This window comes from Cherax quadricarinatus, chromosome 17, assembly GCF_038502225.1.
Source record: "Cherax quadricarinatus isolate ZL_2023a chromosome 17, ASM3850222v1, whole genome shotgun sequence".
In the NCBI taxonomy this organism is placed as follows: domain Eukaryota; kingdom Metazoa; phylum Arthropoda; class Malacostraca; order Decapoda; family Parastacidae; genus Cherax; species Cherax quadricarinatus.
In genome coordinates, this window is record NC_091308.1 from 23,708,602 (window position 1) to 23,730,701 (window position 22,100).

The 22,100-nt window shown below is 40.6% G+C and overlaps 1 protein-coding gene across 1 annotated transcript in view; it reads right to left on the bottom strand.

Moving 5' to 3' along the window:
• The window catches only part of plx (PTB_TBC1D1_like and TBC domain-containing protein plx), a gene marked incomplete in the record, with an annotated part of 401,111 nt that overhangs the window by 76,048 nt on the left and 302,963 nt on the right, over nt 1-22,100 (bottom strand). The window contains 1 exon segment of the mRNA XM_070085876.1: nt 12,199-12,358. Within this exon segment, the coding sequence (XP_069941977.1) occupies nt 12,199-12,358 (160 nt within the window).

Sequence of the window (22,100 nt, forward strand, 5' to 3'; positions counted from 1 at the left end):
GCTTTCCCTGAATCCCTTCACTAAATATTACCCTGCTCACACTCCAACAGATCGTCAGCTCCCAAGTACCATTCGTCTCCATTCACTCCTATCTAACACGCTCACGCACGCTTGCTGGAAGTCCAAGCCCCTTGCCCACAAAACCTCCTTTACCCCCTCTCTCCAACCCTTTCAAGGATGACCCCTACCCCGCCTTCCTTCCCCTATAGATTTATATGCTTTCCATGTCATTCTACTTTGATCCATTCTCTCTAAATGACCAAACCACCTCAACAACCCCTCTTCTGCCCTCTGACTAATACTTTTATTAACTCTACACCTTTTCCTAATTTCCACACTCTGAATTTTCTGCATAATATTTACACCACACATTGCCCTTAAACAATGCCCTTAAATTTATCCAACTTATATCCATTATTTCTGGTTCTTACCTGGTTCGACACCCTCAGTACTTTATTAATATCTCCCTTGTTTATGCCTGTCATCCACTTATACACTTCAATGATATCTCCCCTCATTCTACGCCTCTCCAGAGAGTGGAGATTTAAGGCTTCAAGTCTATCTTCATACAGGAGGTTCCTTACACAGTAAATCATTTTAGTCATTCTTCTCTGTATGTTCTCTAATGAGTCTATGTCCATCCTGTAGTAAGGGGACCAAAACTGAGCAGCATAATCTAAATGAGGCCTCACTAGTGATGTATAGAGCTGTAAAATAACTTTTGGACTTCTGTTACTTATACTTCTTGAGATAAATCCAAATACTCTGTTGGCCTTGTTGCACACACCAAGGCACTGCTGTCTTGGCTTTAGATTTCTGCTTACCATGACTCCCAAGTCTTTTTCACATTCTGTATGATCAAGCTCTACTTCACCTAGATTATAGCTTCAAGGGTTATTTTCATTACCAAGGGCAAGTACCTTACACTTATCCACATTGAACTTCATCTGCCATTTTTCAGACCAAGACATTAATTTGTCCAAATCGTCCTGGAGTTCATTGATATCCTCCTCAGAGTGAATTATACGGCCTATCTTTGTATCATCAGTAAACTTACTCATGTCACTAGTAATCCCTTCATCAAGGTCATTAATGTAAATTATGAACAAGAGAGGGCCTACAACTGATCCTTGTGGAATGCCACTAGTGACTAATCCCCATTCAGATTTCACTCCATTAATTGTAACTCTCTGCTTTCTATTGGTAAGCCATGCCTCAATCCATGCTAGAACTTTACCTCCTATACCATGAGCTGCCACTTTTCTTAAGAGTCTCTTGTGAGGTACTCTATCGAAAGCTTTACTAAAATCAAAATAAACAATATCATATTCCTTATCACTGTCAACTGCCTCAAATGTTCTATTGAAGAACGTCAGTAAGTTTGTCAGGCAGGAACGACCTCTCGTGAATCCATGCTGAGATTCATTTATCAAGTTATGCTCTTCAAGGTGACTTCTTATAATGTCAGCTATAACTGATTCTAATAACTTGCCCAATATAGATGTCAGGCTTATTGGACGGTAATTTGAAGGAGTGGACTTATCCCCTGATTTGAATATAGGAACCACATTAGCCATCTTCCACAACTCTGGCACAACACCGGTAAGGATGGACGCATTGAATACACTCGTTAATGGCTGACTAAGCTCCATCTTGCGTTCCTTAAGTACCCTGGAAAACAGCTCATCGGGTCCCGATGACTTATTTTGCTTCAGTTTGTCTATCTGTTTAATAACCATGTCCCTCGTGACAGTAATATTAGTTAACTTAAATTCATCAGGAACTAAATAATTGTTAATTACTGGAATCTCATTTACATCTTCCTGTGTAAAAACTGACAAAAAATAGTCATTAAATAAGGAACACATTTCCAGTTCATTATCCGTCAGCTGTCCATTCCCAATTTTCAGAGGTCCTACTTTTTCCTTCACCTTCGTCCTATACACTTGAAAGAACCCCTTTGGATTAGTCTTTGATTCATTAGCAACTCTAATTTCATAGTCACGTTTAGCCCTTCTAATCCCCTTTTTTACTTCCCTTTTAAGCTGAACATATTGGTCAGTAAGGTTAACCTCTCCTCTTCTGATGCGCCTATAAATTCCCCTTTTCTCCCCTAACAGATGCTTTAGCCTCCTGTTAACCCATTTGGGATCATTATTATTAGACCTAATTTCTCTCTGGGGAATGTATATACTCTGGGCATGTACATTTTTAAGAAAACAATCATAAAAGCAGATCCCTTCATAATCATAAGTATGATCATCATCAATAAAATCATTAGCTAGATAACCCCAATCAAGATTAGACAGGTGTTCCCTAAGTCCATTATAATCGGCAGAGTGAAAATCAGGGATTTTTACTGTATTATCATTATTCTTGCATTCCCAGTTAATGCTAAAAGTGATGGATTTGTGATCACTTGCACCAAGCTCTTCAGTGATCTCCAGATTATTCACGAGTGTTTTCTTATTTGACAAGACTAGGTCTAGCAAATTATTACCCCTGGTAGGCTCTGTTACGCTCTGCTTCAGAAAACAGTCCTGAACTGTTTCCATAAAGTCACTGGACTCTAGATTACCTGTCAAAGAATTCCAGTCAATTTGACTAAAGTTAAAGTCCCCTACTATGACTATGTTATTGTGTCTAGAAGCCCTAACAATTTCATCCCAAAGAAGTCTCCCTCTATCGTGATCCAAGCCTGGAGGTCGGTATATTACACCTAGAATTAGCTTTTCTTGACCCTATACGAACTCTACCCAAACAGATTCTGTTACTGCTCCATCTATTTTTATACCTGTTTTTATGCAACAATTAATATTTTCTCGAACATATAATGCAACTCCTCCCCCTTCCCATTAGATCTATCCACATTGAACAACTTAAATCCCTGAATATTACACTCAGCAGTCATATCCCGACTCTTTAAATCATACCACGTTTCAGTTAATGCAATGATATCAAAGTTCCCAGCACATGCTACCAAACGTATTTCATTAATTTTATTTCTTGCACTTTGACTGTTAGCATAAAATACCATCTTATGTTTTTTCTTCTGCACATTTTTCCTATTGATCTTTGTTTTTACACAATTTCTGAAATTATCATTACCCAGAGTTACTCCATGACAGTAACTATTAAGATTCTTAATATCAGAGCATAAGTCAATATATCCATACTCATTATTTATCATTTCTAAACCCATACCTCTAACTAATCCTAGTTTAAAGTCCTAACAACCCCCTCAACTGAGTTAGCAAGAAAACCCACACCTGCCCTGGATAAGTGAACCCCATCCCTGGCGTACATGTCATTTCAGCCATAGAAGTTGTCCCAGTTGTCAATGAATGGTACTGCATTATCCTTACAGTGTTTACCCAGCCAACAATTAATACCAATTGCTCTGGACAACCATTCATTACCAACACCTCTTCTTGGCAAAATGCCACATGTAACAGGGCGCCCCCCCTTCTTCCTAATTATGTCTATAGCTGTCCTGAACTTTCTAACTAAATCCTCACTTCTACACTTGCCTACATCATTGCCTCCAGCACTGAGAAAAATAATAGGATTGATCCCATTACCGTTCATGATGTTGTCAAGCCGGCTAACAATGTCCTCCATCCCAGCCCCAGGAAAACATACCCTCTGTCTCCTACTCCTGTCCTTCAAGCAGAATGCCCTATCCATGTATCTAACCTGGCTATCCCCAACAACAACAATATTCTTACCTTCCTTGTTGTCGTTCGTCGTGACAATCCCAGTAGTCGACTCACATTCGTCGGGTAGCACTGAGAATGCGTTGGAGGTTTCCACAAGAGTTTCTACAGCAGTCTCTTTCTTCTTCATCGTTTCTGGCTTTCCATTCGTCTTCTTGATCGTCAACTTCGTCCCCTGCTGTCCAGGAACTGACCACGATCCCTTCTTGACCTGAGGACTCGAAACAGGAGGACTACTACGAATCCTCTTGTTCTCCTCGGTCAATCGCCGTATCTCCATCTTCGCTACCCTCAATTCTTCCTTAAGCTGCTGGTAAAGTTGCTCGATGGAGGGCATCTTGGTTCAGTCCACGGGAGCACACAAGACACTTCTTCACAGAGTTAAGTACAGGTCACCACTGAGTTAAGTACAGGTCACCACTGTATATAAGGGCCACTGAGAGTAAGCCGTCCATAATGGTGGTGAAGCAGCAGCTGAGGCAGCGGTGTTTTCTGTAGCCCCTATATAACTCCAACAACATTGGAGGAGTTGGTAGAATTGCTGAATCACTAAAGAAGACACCCTCTACCACCACTACCACCTTCTAATACTATTACAATGCTACCACCTTAAGAACATAAGAATGGAGGATCACTTCAGCAGGCCAGTTGGCCCATACTAGGCAGGTCCTTAACAATCCATCCCACTAACAAAACATTTGCCCAACCCAATTTTCAATGCTACCCAAGAAATAAGCTCTCTTAACTCTATCCACTCATTTGCAAGTCCCACTCAAATCCAACCCCTCTCACTCATATATTTATCCAACCTAAATTTGAAACTACCCAAAGTCCTAGCCTCAATAACATAAGAACCAGTATTACAACTACTATTACAACTATTACCACTATTACAACTGCTACAACCATCACTACCACCATCAACCACTATCACAACTGCTTCCACTCTACCACCACCACCACCTTCATATTTTTCTACAAACTTTTTCTTAAATTATATGTGTTTCTCACATTCTTTACCAAAGGGCTGGCACTAGAAGCTTTCTTTGGAGCCATGGTGACTTATTTAGCAGTTGCAAACACTAAAACGAATGGAATATTATGAAATGTATCGTATGAACTCGTGGAATCATCCTCACTCACTGATAAACAATGGCACACCGGCTGGGAAAGGAGTGTGGGGGGGGCTCAGGGCTGTGTGTACCTGTCCCAGACGAACTACTATTTGCGAGTCAATCTACGGTTAGTGAGCCTATGTTTATGCAAAAATATCCCTATCATTTTCGAAATCTACGATTCTAGAGAACTACGATTATCGAGGGACCACTGTAGTTGTTTACGTCTGTAGGATCACCACCTTTATGTACTGGTGTAACCCTTGCTGTCTTGAGTAGTGTCGGTAAAGTGCTAATTTCTAGTGACTTGTTAAAAAGTAATGTAGTAGCATGCGAAAGGACATGGGCCGCTCGCTTGTACAATAATGGTGGGGTGAGAGACAGATTCCCCCGAGTTATTTTTAAGTGACTTTATGATCACAGTGACTTCCGTGGGCTCAGTTGGTACAAGATAGAAGGAATTTGGGAAATTCCCATCTAGGTAGTCCCCGGCACGGGCATTGGTATGTAGGATTTTACTGGAGAGATTAGATCCTTACTGGAGAGATTAGATCCTATGTTTGAGAAGAAGTCGTTTATCATGTTAGCTGTATCAGTGGGATGCAGTGGTGTTTCATGAGGTTTAGTTAGAACAATATTCTTTTTTTTTTTCAGTTTGTGCATCCGCAGAATCTGGGAAAGTGTTTTCCAGGTCTTTTTTATATCTCCTCTTGTGTCAGTGAATCTGCTGGAGTAGTACAGTTGTTTGGCTTTCTTTATTAACCCTTTCAGGGTCCGTCCCGTAGATCTACGGCTTTACGTTGAGTGTCCAAACCATAGATCTATGCCAAAATTCTAGCGCTGTCAAATTTAGCGCGAAAACGCTCATAGGCCTACATGTGAAAGAACGGGTCTGCGTGGTGGGTGTGCGCCATAAACAAAAAATTTAGGCACCCGCATAGCATTGTGGGAACGCCGGCTCAGTTACCCTTGTTCACCATGCCTCGTCGCAAGTCAGCTCTCACTCCCCGGAAAATTGGGACTCTCCTCTTCCTATCTGATAGTTCTGACACTGATGGAAGTGGAAATGAAGACGAATTCTACGGCTTTGATCAGTTAGTGACCGAAAAGAATGACCAGGATATCGATAATAGTGCAGAAAAATCTGACGATCCTCAACCTTCTACCTCTGGTGTGGGCACTCATGACTCACGGTCGGTTGTTCATCAACGCAAGAGAAAACTAATATTTTCGCGTGGCCAGGCCTCTGACTTCAGTAATGATGATGATAGTGATGTGGATTGTGATTTTATTGCGCTCCACGATCATTCGAGTAGTGATAGTGAGGAATCATATTCACCAGTGAAGCGTCGGTATGTTCGCCGCCGCATGCGCTCGGGTAGTGTACCCTATGCTGTGCCCAGGGGACGGAGTACATCCCGGAGTACATCCCGTGGCCCTACACCAGTTTTAGGTAGTGATAGTGAGGATGATGTGGCTACACTTGGCATGGATAGACCACAGGCATCAGTGGATGGTGTTAGTGGTGATGGTAGTGGCACCTCTATGCATGACTCACCAGCCCACGCTGGGACCCACGCTGCTGACTCGTCAGTTCAAGGACAAAGCGGAGCGTCAGCCACAAGCCCACCACAACCACAACCACCCGCACAACCAGCCTATGATGTCCAGTATCCACCAGCAAACCGTATGTGGGATTGGCAGCAAAATCCCAATTTTGTTCCCAAGCTTCACCACTTTGATGATTCTCAAAGTGGAATTCTACCTACTTGTCCCCTTGGAACCACGGCCAATGAACTGGAATTCTTTGAATTATTCTTTGACCAGCCATTGATGGAAACTATTGTCAGGGAAAGTAATAAGTATTTTGAGTACACCATGGCAAATACGATCTTATCACCACAATCAAGACTACACAGGTGGAAAGAGACGACTGTTGCAGAAATGTATTTGCTTTTTGCAACAATAATGCTTATGCCTCATGTGTATAAGCATAATATAAAAGCATACTGGTCCACAGATTGGCTAATTTCTACCCCGGTCTTCAGTGAAATCATACCAGTGAACAGGTTTATCTTACTCTTACGTATGTTGCACTTCTCTGACAAAACCAGGCCTGACAGAAGTGACAGGTTATACAAGATTGTTTTCATGTATCTCAAACAAAAGTTCAGGATATACTTTTATCCATTCAAGAATCTTGTAAATGACGAGTCTTTGATTTTGTTCAAAGGTAGACTGTCATTCAAGCAGTACATACCGAGCAAGAGGAAACGCTTTGGTATAAAACTGTTTGTACTCTGTGATTGTGACAGTGGCCTGGTGTTGGATATTGTTGTATACACGGGTAGTAAAACATTGAAAGATACCTAGATGTTATTGGGTATCTCAGGTGACATAGTGAGAAACATGATGGCACCTTATGTTGGTAAGGGGCATACATTATATACCGATAACTGGTACACAAGCCCATTACTCAGTGATTTCATGCGAGTGAACAAGACAGATGTGTGTGGCACAGTGCGTTCTAATCGTAAACATATGCCCAGGCTCAACGCAGGTGCTCGTGGTGATGACGTGCAGGTGTTAACTGCCAATGACATCATGGCATTACGGTGGCATGACAAACGAGATGTCACATTGTTGACAACCATTCACCGTAATGAAATGCAAGACAGTGGCAAAGTTGATCGAGTGACTAATGAATGTATTCGAAAACCAGTGACAGTGATTCATTATACACAAAAGATGCACTTGGTTGACAAATGTGACATGCAGATTGGTTTTGTTGACTGTGTTCATAAGAGTTACAAGTGGTACATGAAACTTTTCTTCCATCTCATGGACATTTCAATGCTCAATGCATATAATATGTACCAAATAAAGACTGGCAACAGACCACCGTATGGTGAATTTTGTTTGTCTGTTGTCAGACAACTCATAATGAAGTACCAGGTAAGAACACCTGCTATACAACAAGGTCCTTGAATTCCTCAGGATATACCTAAGCGTTTGAGGAGGGAAGGTGATCATTTCATAATACAACTTCCTTCAACTCAGAAGAAATTTGCTCAGAAGAGATGCATCGTCTGTGCACAAACAAAACAACGGCAACAAAGACGCAAAGACACTCGGTTTATGTGTGAGGAATGTAAGGTGCCTCTGTGCATGGTGCCTTGTTTCAAGGAGTTCCACAAGCTCCAGCAGTTCTAAAACCATGTCCAGTGATTGTAAATATGTAAATATATGATAGAACATTAGTATTATACAATATTTGTGCATGTTTATTGTAATAAACAACAGTGGTAAACAATAATATGATAATAATTTTAGTGCAGTTATTGTGTTCAATACAGTGAGTTTATATATATATATATACATTATATACAGTATTGGTCTCTCAGGCCCCAAATGTTAGTAGGAATAGAAAAAAATTGGAAAAGAAAAGAAAAAAATGTAAAAACCGCAAAATAATGTAATGCGAGTATGTGGAATTCGTCGATGTTGCCGCCACCACATCATTTTTGACAAACTTCTTGGCACTGTATCTCGGTAAGTACTGATCAGAATTTTTTTTTTTGTCTTATTACCTTAACAAAAATATGCTCTTTAATTCTGTAAGAAAAAATAATTTTTTTTTTTTTTTTTTTTTAAATTTCTTGGACACTGGAGCACCACTTCAGATTTTGGCCTTGGACCCTGAAGGGGTTAATTTGGTGAGAACTGTTGAATATTGTTTAAGAATATCTTTGTGTATTAAGCCCTGTCTATATTGCTTTTCATATTGGTGTTTCTTATCAATGAATTTCAGAATGCTGCTGGTTAGCCATGCGCAACCAAGCCGTTTATTCGTGATCTGTTTCGTTTTTATAGGACAATGTTGGTTGTATAGTCTAAGTATCTTGTTAAGAAAAATGTCTGTCCATTCGTCAATACCATTGGCATTGGAGAATTCTGTAGGCCAGTCAACGGTCTCTAGGTTTGCTGTGAAATTCCTTATTGAGGCCTCGTCATGGAGTCTAAATGAAACTTTGTTGTATTCCAGTGGTGGTTTACTAATGTTTGTTAAGAGGAAAGTTGGGTAGTGGTCAGTAGTGCTGTCTGTGATTATCCCTGATTTAAGGGGGGCTAGTATATTGGTCCATATGTGGTCTATTATGGTTGCACTTGTCTCAGTCAGCCTGGTTGGTTTAGTTACTGTTGGTATGAGAAGTGTGTTGTTCATATTGTTGATGAAATCAGTTACAGTCTGATCATCTGGAAGGCCAAGGTTGATATTGAAGTCTCCAGCTAAGAGAAGGTGGTGCTTGTTCATTTGTCTGTTTGTTATTAGTGACTTTAGATTCTCACTGAAGTTTGGGATGTTTGTGTGGGGTATCCGGTATATGGCACCAATTGTTATAGGCGTCTTGAGGTTTTTTACAGTAAAATTAGCAAAAATGTATTCCCCATATTCATCACTAAAGCAATTAGTGCTAAACAAGACAGTTGGTTAGAGTAATAGATTACAGTACCACCCCCAACTTGGTATGGTCTGCAGTTGTGGATTGCTGTGTATCCTGGTAGTGGGTAGATATCAATTGTGTCCTGCTGAAGCCAGGTCTCAGTAAGAATAATGCAGGAGAAGGGTGTCTTTAGTGACTCAAGGAGTGCCAGGAGGTCATCATAGTGTTTGCTTAAGGACCTGATGTTGTAGTTAAGAACTGATAGACTTTGAGCAGTGTTCAGGATAGTGCTGGCTTGTGATGCTGTGTAATAAAGGAAGTTACTTTCCAATAAGTTTTGATTGTGTGTTAGATTATGGAGGTTTAGATCAGGGTCAACATGATCATTCATCTTTTAGGTTTAAGTAGTGGTTGTTTATATCCTGTATTATGTGGTGAGTTCTAACACTGATTTCTGTAGTGGTGGGAGGTTTGGATAAGTATGCCGCTAAAGCACTTTGGTCATATAGAGTATAGTCACTAATAAACATAATGAAATTGATATTGTCAATGTGTTGTGCTAGAATGAGCTAAAGTACAACTAGGTATAAACTAATACTATAAAAAACAAAAACAAATTACAAGTGGCACCAGACTCACTCTTGTAATTGCACTAAGGTCTAATATAATGAATTTAGTGTTGTCTATGTATTGAGCTAGAATGAGCTAAAGTACAACTAGGTATAGTTAGTTTAGGTGTTGTTAGGCAAGACACATATGCAACAGTTAGGTATCTTTATTTCGAAACGTTTCGCCTACACAGTAGGCTTCTTCAGTCGAGTACAGAAAAGTTGATAGAAGCAGAAGATACTTGAAGACGATGTAATCAGTCCATCACCCTTGAAGTTTTGAGGTGATCAGTCCCTCAGTCTGGAGAAGAGTATTGTTCCATAGTCTGAAACAATATGGAGTTGAAGTGACAGGATGGAGCCTTATATAACGCCAGGAGGTGAGAATGTAGTCGTTGGAAGGTCAGGTCCCTCTCAAATCCAGCCACTCTCACTAGTAGAAGTTGACAAAGTTGATTTCAGGTCTGTACCAAGATACCCTTTTGTTGCAGTCAACTCCATCTTGTTTCAGACTATGGAACAATACTCTTTTCCAGACTGAGGGACTGACCACCTCAAAACTTCAAGGGTGATGGACTGATTACATCGTCTTCAAGTATCTTCTGCTTCAATCAACTTTTCTGTACTCGACTAAAGAAGCCTACTGTGTAGGCGAAATGTTTCGAAATAAAGATACGTAACTGTTGCACATGTGTCTTACCTAACAACCTGTCGGTATTTTATACCATTTTAATATTCACTCTGTCAGACACTGCAACACAAGGGGATCTTGGTACAGACCTGAAATCAACTTTGTCAATTTCTACTAGTGAGAATGGCTGGATTTGAGGGGGACCCGACCTTCCAACGACTACATTCTCACCTCCTGGCGTTATATAATGCTCCATCCTGTCACTTCAACTCCATATTGTTTCAGACTATGGAACAATACTCTTCGCCAGACTGAGGGACTGACCACTTCAAAACTTCAAGGGTGATGGACTGATTACATCGTCTTCAAGTATCTTCTGCTTAAATCAACTTTGCTGTACTCGACTGAAGAAGCCTACTGTGTAGGCGAAACGTTTCGAAATAAAGATACCTAACTGTTGCATGTGTGTCTTACCTAACAACCTGTCGGTATTTTATACCATTTTAATGTTCAGTTTAGGTGTCTATGTATTGAGCTAGAATGAGCTTAAGTACAACTAGGTATAAACTTGTAATACAAAAAAAAAACAAATTAAAATGGTACTTGCAATTGCACTAGGGTCTGATATAGGTTGTTAACAAGATCAAGAGTATAACTAGATTTATACTGACAAAATAAAATTCACAAAGTACCAAAAAATAATAAGTAAAAAATAACAATGGCAATGACTTGGTTATAATATGATAGTAAGATGGTAGACAGGTACACAGGTACATGGGTGTGAAGAATGGGTTTTAAACATTGCAACAAGGAGGAGGGTGGAGGCAGTTGAAATATCATGTCTCAGGGCAATGTGTGGTGTGAATGTAATGCAGGGAATTTGTGGTTTGGAGATTAAGATGGATTAAAATAAGATGATCTGGAGGGTGTATAAATCTGTAGTAGAGGGAAGGAGAGGTAGAGGTCATTACAGAAGGGTTGGAAGGAGGGATTAAAGGTTTTTGTATGTGAAGGGCTTAGACATCCAACAGGCAAGTGCGAGTGTGTTAGATAGGAATGAAAGTGGTCTTAATGACTTGATATACTGCTGGAGTGGGGGCAAGGTAAAATTTATGAAAGGATTTAAGGGAACCAGTTAGCATTACTCAAGTCCTGGATATGTGAAGTACAGTGCATGTGCTCTGAAGGATATTTGCAGCTAAGATAGGCATCTAAATTGTAGTATCGGCATGCCTCTGGCAAGACAGTGATGGAGTGAATGATGGTGAAAGTGTTTCTTTTTTGGGTCACCGTACCTCAGTGGTTGATGACCAATGTGTTAAAAAAAAATGAGGATGGAAAAAGAATGAGGCAAAAGTAACCCAGCCAATACAGTTTATAATTATAGAAGAATATTCAAAACACACCTTTTAAGAATTTCAAGAAATTGAACTTCTGACTTGGAAATATTCGAAGATGTTACCTTCTTCAAAAACACTGTATTTCTGATTGTGATGGGGGTTGGCTGTTATTACCAACCTGTTGGTAATAACAGCCAACCAGGTCAATCTTCCATAGAAGCTGGATCAGAGACCTCTCTCAAGCTTCAGCTACAGTTCACGCTCAACCAAGACCATAAAATTTTCAAACACATGAATCACAAATTTGCCAAAATATAAGAATCATTTTCTACGAAAAACTCACCAAATACTCGGCAGACAAAGCTCAGAGGGAACTGTGAGGCATAAAGGGTGAGGAACCACGGAGCAGCAAAGAGTTGTGGTGTTACTTCATGGCTCTCAAAGTGGTCATATAAATTCAGTAGCCGGTCATGAAGTAAACGTGATAATTGATACATCTGTACCTGCAGAATATACAAAGGGAGAGTTATCACATTACAGTAAAACCTCTCGTTAGCAGACCTTTCATTAAGAGAATTCAGACAAAAATTGGCCAGATACTTTCACCTGCAATTACTTTTTTACATCAAGTACAGTAGGGCCCCACTTATACCGCAAGTTAGGTTCCAGGCTACTGCCTGAGAGCTGACATCACCGGAAAGCAGAACACCATTTTTTCAATTTATAAATGCATATCAATGCCAGTAGTACTAGTAGTAGTAGTAGTAGTAGTAGTAGTAGTAGTAGTAGTAGTAGTAGTAGTAGTAGTAGTAGTAGTAGTAGTAGAATACTAGTAGTACTAGTAGTACTAGTACTAGTAGTACTAGTACTAGTAGTACTAGTACTAGTAGTACTAGTACTAGTAGTACTAGTAGTACTAGTAGTAGTAGTACTAGTAGTAGTAGTACTAGTAGTAGTAGTACTAGTAGTAGTAGTAGTAGTAGTAGTAGTAGTAGTAGTAGTGGTAGTAGTAGTAGTAGTGGTAGTGGTAGTAGTAGTAGTAGTAGTAGTAGTAGTAGTAGTAGTAGTAGTAGTAGTAGTAGTAGTAGTAGTAGTAGTAGTAGTCAGCAACCACCCAGGGAGGTACTACCGTCCTGCCAAGTGAGTGTAAAACGAAAGCCTGTAATTGTTTTACATGATGGTAGGATTGCTGATGTCTTTTGTCTGTCTCATAAATATGCAAGATTACAGGTATGTTTTGCTACTTCTACTAACACTTAGGTCACACTACACATACATGTACACATTTATTTATACACACTCATCTGAGTTTTCTTGGATTTTATCTTAATAGTTCTTGGTCTTATTACAGTGGACCCCTGCATAATGATATTAATCCGTTCCTGAGAGCTCATTGTTATGCGAAATTATCGTTATGCGAATGAATTTTCCCCATAAGAAATAATGGAAATCAAATTAATCTGTGCAAGACACCCAAAAGCACAAAAAAAAACTTTTTACCACATGAAATATACATTTTCCTACACACAAAGAGAAGGATACATGCACAATAGTAGAGTAGTACATGCACAATATATATTGTGCATGTACTACTCTACTAAATGAAGAATAAATGACACTTACCTTTATTGAAGATGCAGCAATGGCTGACGAGACACTGTGTCCTGGGAGTGCCTTTTCCTCCTGAGTACTGTAGATCGTTTGGCATTTTCTTCCAGAACAGGCCTTATCACACTGTGTATGCCACTACGATTCTTAAATCTCTCAAACCAACCTTTGCTGGCTTTAAATTCACCAATATGAGCACTAGTTCAAGGCGTTTTTCCCTGTTCACCTGGGTGTTAGTCGACTGGTGTGGGTTGCATCCTGGGAGACAAGATTAAGGACCCCAATGGAAATAAGTTAGACAGTCTTCGATGACACTGACTTTTTTGGGTTATCCTGGGTGGCTAACCCTCTGGGGTTAATTGTTTCTTGGTATTCTCAATAAGCCACACCAACAACGGTGCTACAGCAGCAGCAGCTGACAGTGCTACAGCAGCAGCAGACAATGCTACAGCAGCAGCAGATGGTACTACAGCAGCAGCAGCAGCAGCAGCTGACGGTGGTACAGCAGCAGCAGCAGCTGATGGTGGTACAACAGCAGCAGCAGCTGACAGTGCTACAGCAGCAGCAGCAGCTGACAGTGCAGCAGCAGCAGCTGACAGTGCAGCAGCAGCAGCAGCTGACAGTGCTACAGCAACAGCAGACGATGCTACAGCAGCAGCAGATGGTACTACAGCAGCAGCAGCAGCAGCAGCAGCAGACAGTACTACAGCAGCAGCAGTAGCAGCAGCAGCAGCTGATGGTGGTACAGCAGCAGCAGCAGCAGCTGATGGTGCTACAGCTGCAGCAGCAGCAGCTGATGGTGCTACAGCAGCAGCAGCAGCTGACAGTGCTACAGCAGCAGCAGCATCAGCAGTTGACCATGGTACCACAGTATTTCGACAATATTTCTCACCCTTTTTACCACAGAGTTGGCACTAGAAGCTTTCTTGGGCCCCATGGTCACTTATTTTGCAGATAAAATCACCAAAAACACTGTAATAATACGAAATGTTACGATTGTATGCTTGGATGTTACCGCGGAGGCTGGCTTGTAAACAATGCCACCGGCGGAACATGCGAGGCTGGCTCAGGCCGCACATTAGACGCGTCTCGGACGAATAGTGTTGAGCGGGTTTTTTAGCGGTATGTGAGGCAAAATCTTAGCGATAAAATGTATCGGTATGCGGATTTAACGTTATGTGATGCCAACGGTATGCGGGGGTCCACTGTACTTTTCCTTTTATATCCATGGGGAAGTGGAATAAGAATCTTTCCTCCGTAAGCCATGCGTGTTGTAAAAGTCAACTAAAATGCCGAGAACAATGGGCTAGTAACCCCTTTTCCTGCAAAGATTACTAAAAAGAACAAGAAGAAGAAAATTGTCAAAGTGGGAAGTCTGAATGTGCGTGGATGTTGTGCAAATGATAAGAAAGAGATGATTGTGGATGTTATGAATGAGAAGAAGCTGGATGTCCTGGCTTTAACCCCTTGACTGTCGCAACCCCCAATCCTGAGGTGTCTCCTGATGTCGCAAAATTTAAAAAAAAAAAAAAAAAAAATTTCTGATGAAATGATAGAGAATCTTTTCCCAATTGTAATGACACCAAAAAAACGAAATTTGATGGAAAACTGACGAAATTGTGCTCTCGCGAAGTTAGCGACAGCGGCGATATTTACAAATCGGCGATTTCGCCCACTTTGAGCCCTATTTTTGGCTAATTCCCTTGTTCCAATCGACCAAACTCGTAGCTATTTCTTTAGAACTCCATTTTTTCTATCGATTGAGTACAAGAAATTGCCCATTTACCAATTTCAACTACCCAATAATGTGGTCAGAAATTTGCAATTTGGCCAATTTCACAAAAATTAAAAAATATGACAATTTCAAAATAAGGTCCAGAATGAATAATGCAGACATTCCTGGCTTTAAAATAACATTTTCTTTGCTCATCAGTCATGTCTCCAGCCCCCTCTGATATTACTCTTGCTTTCTATTTTGAATTTTTATTCAAACAAAAAATAGAAGACTTACTATTATGCAGACTACTGAAATACTGTAATAATTGTATAAATAACATCAACCCATTCATGACTGCATATTAGAATGGCTAGTTGGACATTTATTGGACAATGACATCATTTGTTTACTTTTGAACATCGGCAAAAATCAAACATTTTCCCTACTTTGAGCTCCATTTCCAGGTTCTTTTTACAGTAAAATCAATCAAAATTACCTCTATTTCTATAATATGTTTTCCATTCTATCAAATGAGACCAAGAAAACGAGAATACAACCATAAATACTATATGAAAATAGACCACAAAGTCGGCATTTTAATTAAAAAAAAAATGGTCGGAGTTTTTTTTTTCTCATTATGCACTGCGTGCTCCAGGATTTTTTTTATATGGTGCACACTGACCACACAGACCCATTCTCTCACATGTGGGCCTACCAGCTTTCTCCTGCTTGATTTGAAGCCGCTAAAATTTATGAGTATATACACGTCAAACACGGTACCTCGTAAGACGTATATATACGGCCGCGACAGTCAAAAGGCTAAGTGAAACAAGGCTGAAGGGGGTGGGAGAGTGTCAATGGAGAGGAATAAATGGGATTAGGTCAGGGGTTTCAAATAGAGTTAGAGCTAAAGAAGGAGTAGCAATAATGTTGAAGGATAAGCTATGGCAGGAAAAGAGGGACTATAAATGTATTAATTCAAGGATTATGTGGAGTAAAATAAAGATTGGATGTGAAAAGTGGGTTATAATAAGCGTGTATGCACCTGGAGAAGAGAGAAGTGTAGAGGAGAGAGAGAGATTTTGGGAAATGTTGAGTGAATGCGTGGGGAGTTTTGAATCAAGTGTGAGAGTAATGATGGTTGGGGATTTCAATGCTAAAGTGGGTAAAAATGTTATGGAGGGAGTAGTAGGTAAATTTAGGGTGTAATAAAGTTGGTAGAATTACCGACAATATGTAAAGTAAAAGGACACAAGTGCAACTAATGTGACATTTATTGTGGCAACGTTTCGATCTCCAGGAGCTTTATCAAGCCATTACAAACAATACATGGACACAGAGGGTATATAAAGGCTCAGAGTGAGGTGCAATACTAGTGAGGTACCATTTCGATGTTCACTAGTGGTAGTAGTAGTAGTAGTAGTGGCAGTGACAAAAGTAATACAGTCAATACCAGTCAATGCAGGAGTTTACACTATATCCTGTGGAGGCTGTGACAAGATTTACGTAGGTGAAACAGCAAGAAACCTCGACATCCGCCTCAATGAACACATTTACGCATGTAGGAACGATAACTTGAACAACGCCTGTGTACAACACCGAAATTCCACCAATCATTTCATGAAATTCAGAGACGCCCAATTAGTGATCAAAGAAATTTCCGCAGACGCAAGTGCCTCGAATCAGCACTGATCACTGTTTCAAATACAATTAAACAAAACAACGGCAGCTTCACCATCTCCGAAGTCTTAGCAAGAATCCTCCTGAAAACAGTAAACCCTGCCATCACATAGTCTCTCCTGTTATACTACACAAAGCACATTACAGAGAGTGAACACTGAAACAAGCTGCCTCTTTCCAGTCTATATTTGTCCAACCTATTTTTATGTTACCCAAGTAATAGCTTTTATATCCTTTTACTCTTGTACGAATTAATTGCTCTACCATATTGTATTACTTTTGTCACTACCACTACTACTACTACCACTAGTGAACATCGAAATGGTACCTCACTAGTATTGCACCTCACTCTGAACCTTTATATACCCTCTGTGTCCATGTATTGTTTGTAATGGCTTGATAAAGCTCCTGGAGAGCGAAACATTGCCACAATAAATGTCACATTAGTTGCACTTGTGTCCTTTTACTTTACATAAATTTAGGATGCCAGGGGTAAATGTAAATGGGGAGCCTTTAACTGAGCTATGTGCAGAAAGAGATTTGGTAATAAGTAATACATATTTTATGAAAAAGAGGATAAATAAATATACAAGGTATAATGTAGCACTTAATGAAAGTAGTTTATTAGATTATGTATTGGTGGATAAAAGGCTGATGGGTAGGCTCCAGGATATACATGTTTATAGAGGGGCAACTGATATATCGGATCATTATTTAGTTGTACCTACAGTTAGAGTAAGAGGTAGATGGGAAAAGAGGAAGGTGGCAACAACAAGTAAGACGGAGATGAAAGTGTATAAACTAAGGGAGGAGGAAGTTCGGGTAAGATATAAGTGACTATTGGCAGAAAGGTGGGCTAGTGCAAAGATGAGTCGTGGGGGTGTTGAAGAGGGTTGGAATAGTTTTAAAAATGCAGTATTAGAATGTGGGGCAGAAGTTTGTGGTTATAGGAGGGTGGGGGCAGGAGGAAAGAGGAGTGATTGGTGGAATGATGAAGTAAAGGGTGTGATAAAAGAGAAAAAGGTAGCTTATGAGAGGTTTTTACAAAGCAGAAGTGTTATAAGAAGAGCAGAGTATATGGAGAGTAAAGGAAAGGTAAAGACAGTGGTGAGAGAGTGCAAAAGGAGAGCAGATGATAGAGTGGGAGAGGCACTGTCAAGAAATTTTAATGAAAATAAGAAAAAATTTTGGAATGAGTTAAACAAGTTAAGAAAGCCTAGGGAAAGTATGAATTTGTCAGTTAAAAACAGAGTAGGGGAGTTATTAGATGGGGAGATGGAGGTATTAGGTAGATGGCGAGAATATTTTGAGGAACTTTTAAATGTCGAAGAAGAAAGGGAGGCAGTAATTTCATGCACTGGTCAGGGAGGTATACCATCTTTTAGGAGTGAAGAAGAGCAGAATGTAAGTGTGGGGGAGGTACATGAGGCATTACGTAGAATGAAAGGGGGCAAAGCAGCTGGAACTGATGGGATCATGACAGAAATGTTAAAAGCATGGGGGGATATAGTGTTGGAGTGGTTGGTACTTTTGTTTAATAAATGTATGAAAGAGGGGAAGGTACCTAGGGATTGGCGGAGAGCATGTACAGTCCCTTTATATAAAGGGAAAGGGGACAAGAGAGATTGTAAAAATTATAGAGTAATAAGTTTACTGAGTATACCAGGAAAAGTGTACGGTAGGGTTATAATTGAAAGAATTAGAGGTAAGACAGAATGTAGGATTGCGGATGAGCAAGGAGGTTTCAGAGTGGGTAGGGGATGTGTAGATCAAGTGTTTACATTGAAGCATATATGTGAACAGTATTTAGATAAAGGTAGGGAAGTTTTTATTGCATTTATGGATTTAGAAAAGGCATATGATAGAGTGGATAGAGGAGCAATGTGGCAGATGTTGCAAGTATATGGAATAGGTGGTAGGTTATTAAATGCTGTAAAGAGTTTTTATGAGGATAGTGAGGCTCAGGTTAGGGTGTGTAGAAGAGAGGGAGACTACTTCCCGGTAAAAGTAGGTCTTAGACAGGGATGTGTAATGTCACCATTGTTGTTTAATATATTTATAGATGGGGTTGTAAAGGAAGTAAATGCTAGGGTGTTCGGGAGAGGGGTGGGATTAAATTTTGGGGAATCAAATTCAAAATGGGAATTGACACATTTACTTTTTGCCGATGATACTGTGCTTATAGGAGATTCTAAAGAAAAATTGCAAAGGTTAGTGGATGAGTTTGGGAATGTGTGTAAAGGTAGAAAGTTGAAAGTGAACATAGAAAAGAGTAAGGTGATGAGGGTATCAAATGATTTAGATAAAGAAAAACTGGATATCAAATTGGGGAGGAGGAGTATGGAAGAAGTGAATGTTTTCAGTTACTTGGGAGTTGACATGTCGGTGGATGGATTTATGAAGGATGAGGTTAATCATAGAATTGATGAGGGAAAAAAGGTGATTGGTGCATTGAGGTATATGCGGAGTCAAAAAAGTTATCTATGGAGGCAAAGAAGGGAATGTATGAAAGTATAGTAGTACCAACACTCTTATATGGGTATGAAGCTTGGGTAGTAAATGCAGCAGCGAGGAGATGGTTGGAGGCAGTGGAGATGTCCTGTTTAAGGGCAATGTGTGGTGTAAATATTATGCAGAAAATTCGGAGTGTGGAAATTAGGAAAAGGTGTGGAGTTAATAAAAGTATTAGTCAGAGGGCAGAAGAGGGGTTGTTGAGGTGGTTTGCTCATTTAGAGAGAATGGATAGAAGTAGAATGATATGGAAAGCATATAAATCTATAGGGGAAGGAAGGTGGGGTAGGGGTCGTCCTCGAAAGGGTTGGAGAGAGGGGGTAAAGGAGGTTTTGTGGGCAAGGGGCTTGGACTTCCAGCAAGCGTGCGTGAGCGTGTTAGATAGGAGTGAATGGAGACAAATGGTACTTGGGACCTGTCGATCTGTTGGAGTGTGAGCAGGGTAATATTTAGTGAAGGGCTTCCGGGAAACCGGTTATTTTCATATAGTCGGACTTGAGTCCTGGAAATGGGAAGTACAATGCCTGCACTTTAAAGGAGGGGTTTGGGATATTGGCAGTTTGGAGGGATATGTTGTGTATCTTTATATGTGTATGCTTCTAAACTGTTGTATTCTGAGCACCTCTGCAAAAACAGTGATAATGTGTGAGTGTGGTGAAAGTGTTGAATGATGATGAAAGTATTTTCTTTTTGGGGATTTTCTTTCTTTTTTGGGTCACCCTGCCTTGGTGGGAGACGGCCGACTTGTTAAAAAAAAAAAAAAAAAAAAAAAAAAAAAAAAGTTTACACTAACATATATTAAGTTAGCAATAGAACTAGCCATTAACCCTTTGAGGGTTTTGGTCGTACTAGTACGTCTTACGCGTAGGGGTTTTTGACGTACTAGTACGCATAAATTCTAGCGGCCTCAAATCTCGCGCGAAAAGGCTGGTAGGCCTAGGTGTGAGAGAATGGGTCTGCGTGGTCGGTGTGCGCGGTAGAAAAAAAATCTGGGACCCAGTGGTGCATTGTGGGAATGCCCTCTTAGTAAACAATGTCCACCATGCCTCGCGGTAAGAAGGTCCTCACTCCTCGGCGAATTGGGACACTTTTGTTCCCCAGTGACAGTTCTAATAGTGATGGAAGTGCCAGTGAAGATGAGTTTCGTGGTTTTAGTGAGGTTTTGACCGAAACTAATGACCATAATATCGGTAATAGTGAGGAAAACCCAGACGACCCTCAGCCTTCCACCTCTGGTGCTGGGCCCTCTTGTTCACGTTCAGTTGTTCCAGAACCCAAGAGGAAACTTCTATTTTCCCAAATCCCAGACTCAGATGAGAGCATGGGTGATGATAGTGATAGTGAATATGAACTACAAGCTCTTCAAACTAGTTCCAGTAGTGATAGTGAAGTGCAATATTCCCCAGTGAAGCGTCAGTATATATGACGATATATGCGCTCTGGTAGTGTGCCATATGTTATACCAAGGGGAAGGAGTGTATCTCGGAGTACATCCCGTGGCTGTACAACAGGAACAGACAGTGAAAATGACGAAGATACTGTTGCAACTGGGATGGAAAATGTGCATGGTTGTAGTGGTGCCGGCGGTGAGGCACCAGCAGTGGGCCATGCTGCCACCCACGCTGCCACCCACACCGCTGCCTCAGCTGATCTAGAACAAAGGCCACCATCCCCCACTCGCCCACCACACCAGCCTCCACAACCACAACCTCCACAACCACAACCTCCACAACCACAACCACCTGTCATTGTCCAGTACCCACCAGCAGACTGCACCTGGGATTGGCAGGAAGCTGTCAATTTTGTTCCAAATCCCCACCAGTTTGATGGCAGCCAAAGTGGAATACGGCCATCTTGTGCACTTGGGAACAATGCCACTGAACTGGAATGTTTCGAGTTATTCTTTGACGAACCACTGATGAAAAGTATTGTCATGGAAAGCAACACATACTACGAGTACACCATGGCAAACACATTACTTTCACCAAAATCACGTCTACACCAGTGGAAGGAGGCAACTGTGGCTGAGATGTATCTTTTCTTTGCCACAATAATGCTTATGCCACATGTGTATAAGCACAAAGTGAAATCATACTGGTCAACAGACCCCCTGATTGCAACACCAGGTTTCAGTGATATAATGCCAGTGAATCGATTTGTGCTAATGTTACGTATGCTTCACTTCTCAGATAAAACCAGGCCTGACAGAACTGACAGGTTATATAAAATTAGGAATGTGTTTGTGTATCTGAAACAGAAATTCAGTACGCATTTTTATCCCTTCAGGAAGCTTGTAATTGACAAGTCTTTGATTCTGTTCAAAGGAAGACTCTCTTTCAAGCAGTACATACCAAGCAAGAGGAAACGCTTTGGTATAAAGTTGTTTGTGCTTTGTGATTGTTACAGTGGTCTGGTATTGGATATTATTGTGTACACTGGAAGTTATACATTGCAAAATACCAGGAAGTTATTGGGCATCTCAGGTGATGTGGTTCGAACAATGATAGAACCATACCTTGGTAAGGGGCATATATTATATACAGATAACTGGTACACAAGCCCCTCACTCAGTGATTTTTTGCGAGTGAACATGACAGATGTGTGTGGCACAGTGCGTGCAAATCGGAAACATATGCCCAGGTTTGACGCTGGCACTCGTAGAGGTGAGGTGCAGGCGTTTGCTGCCAATGACATCATGGCATTTTGGTGGCATGACAAACGAGATGTCA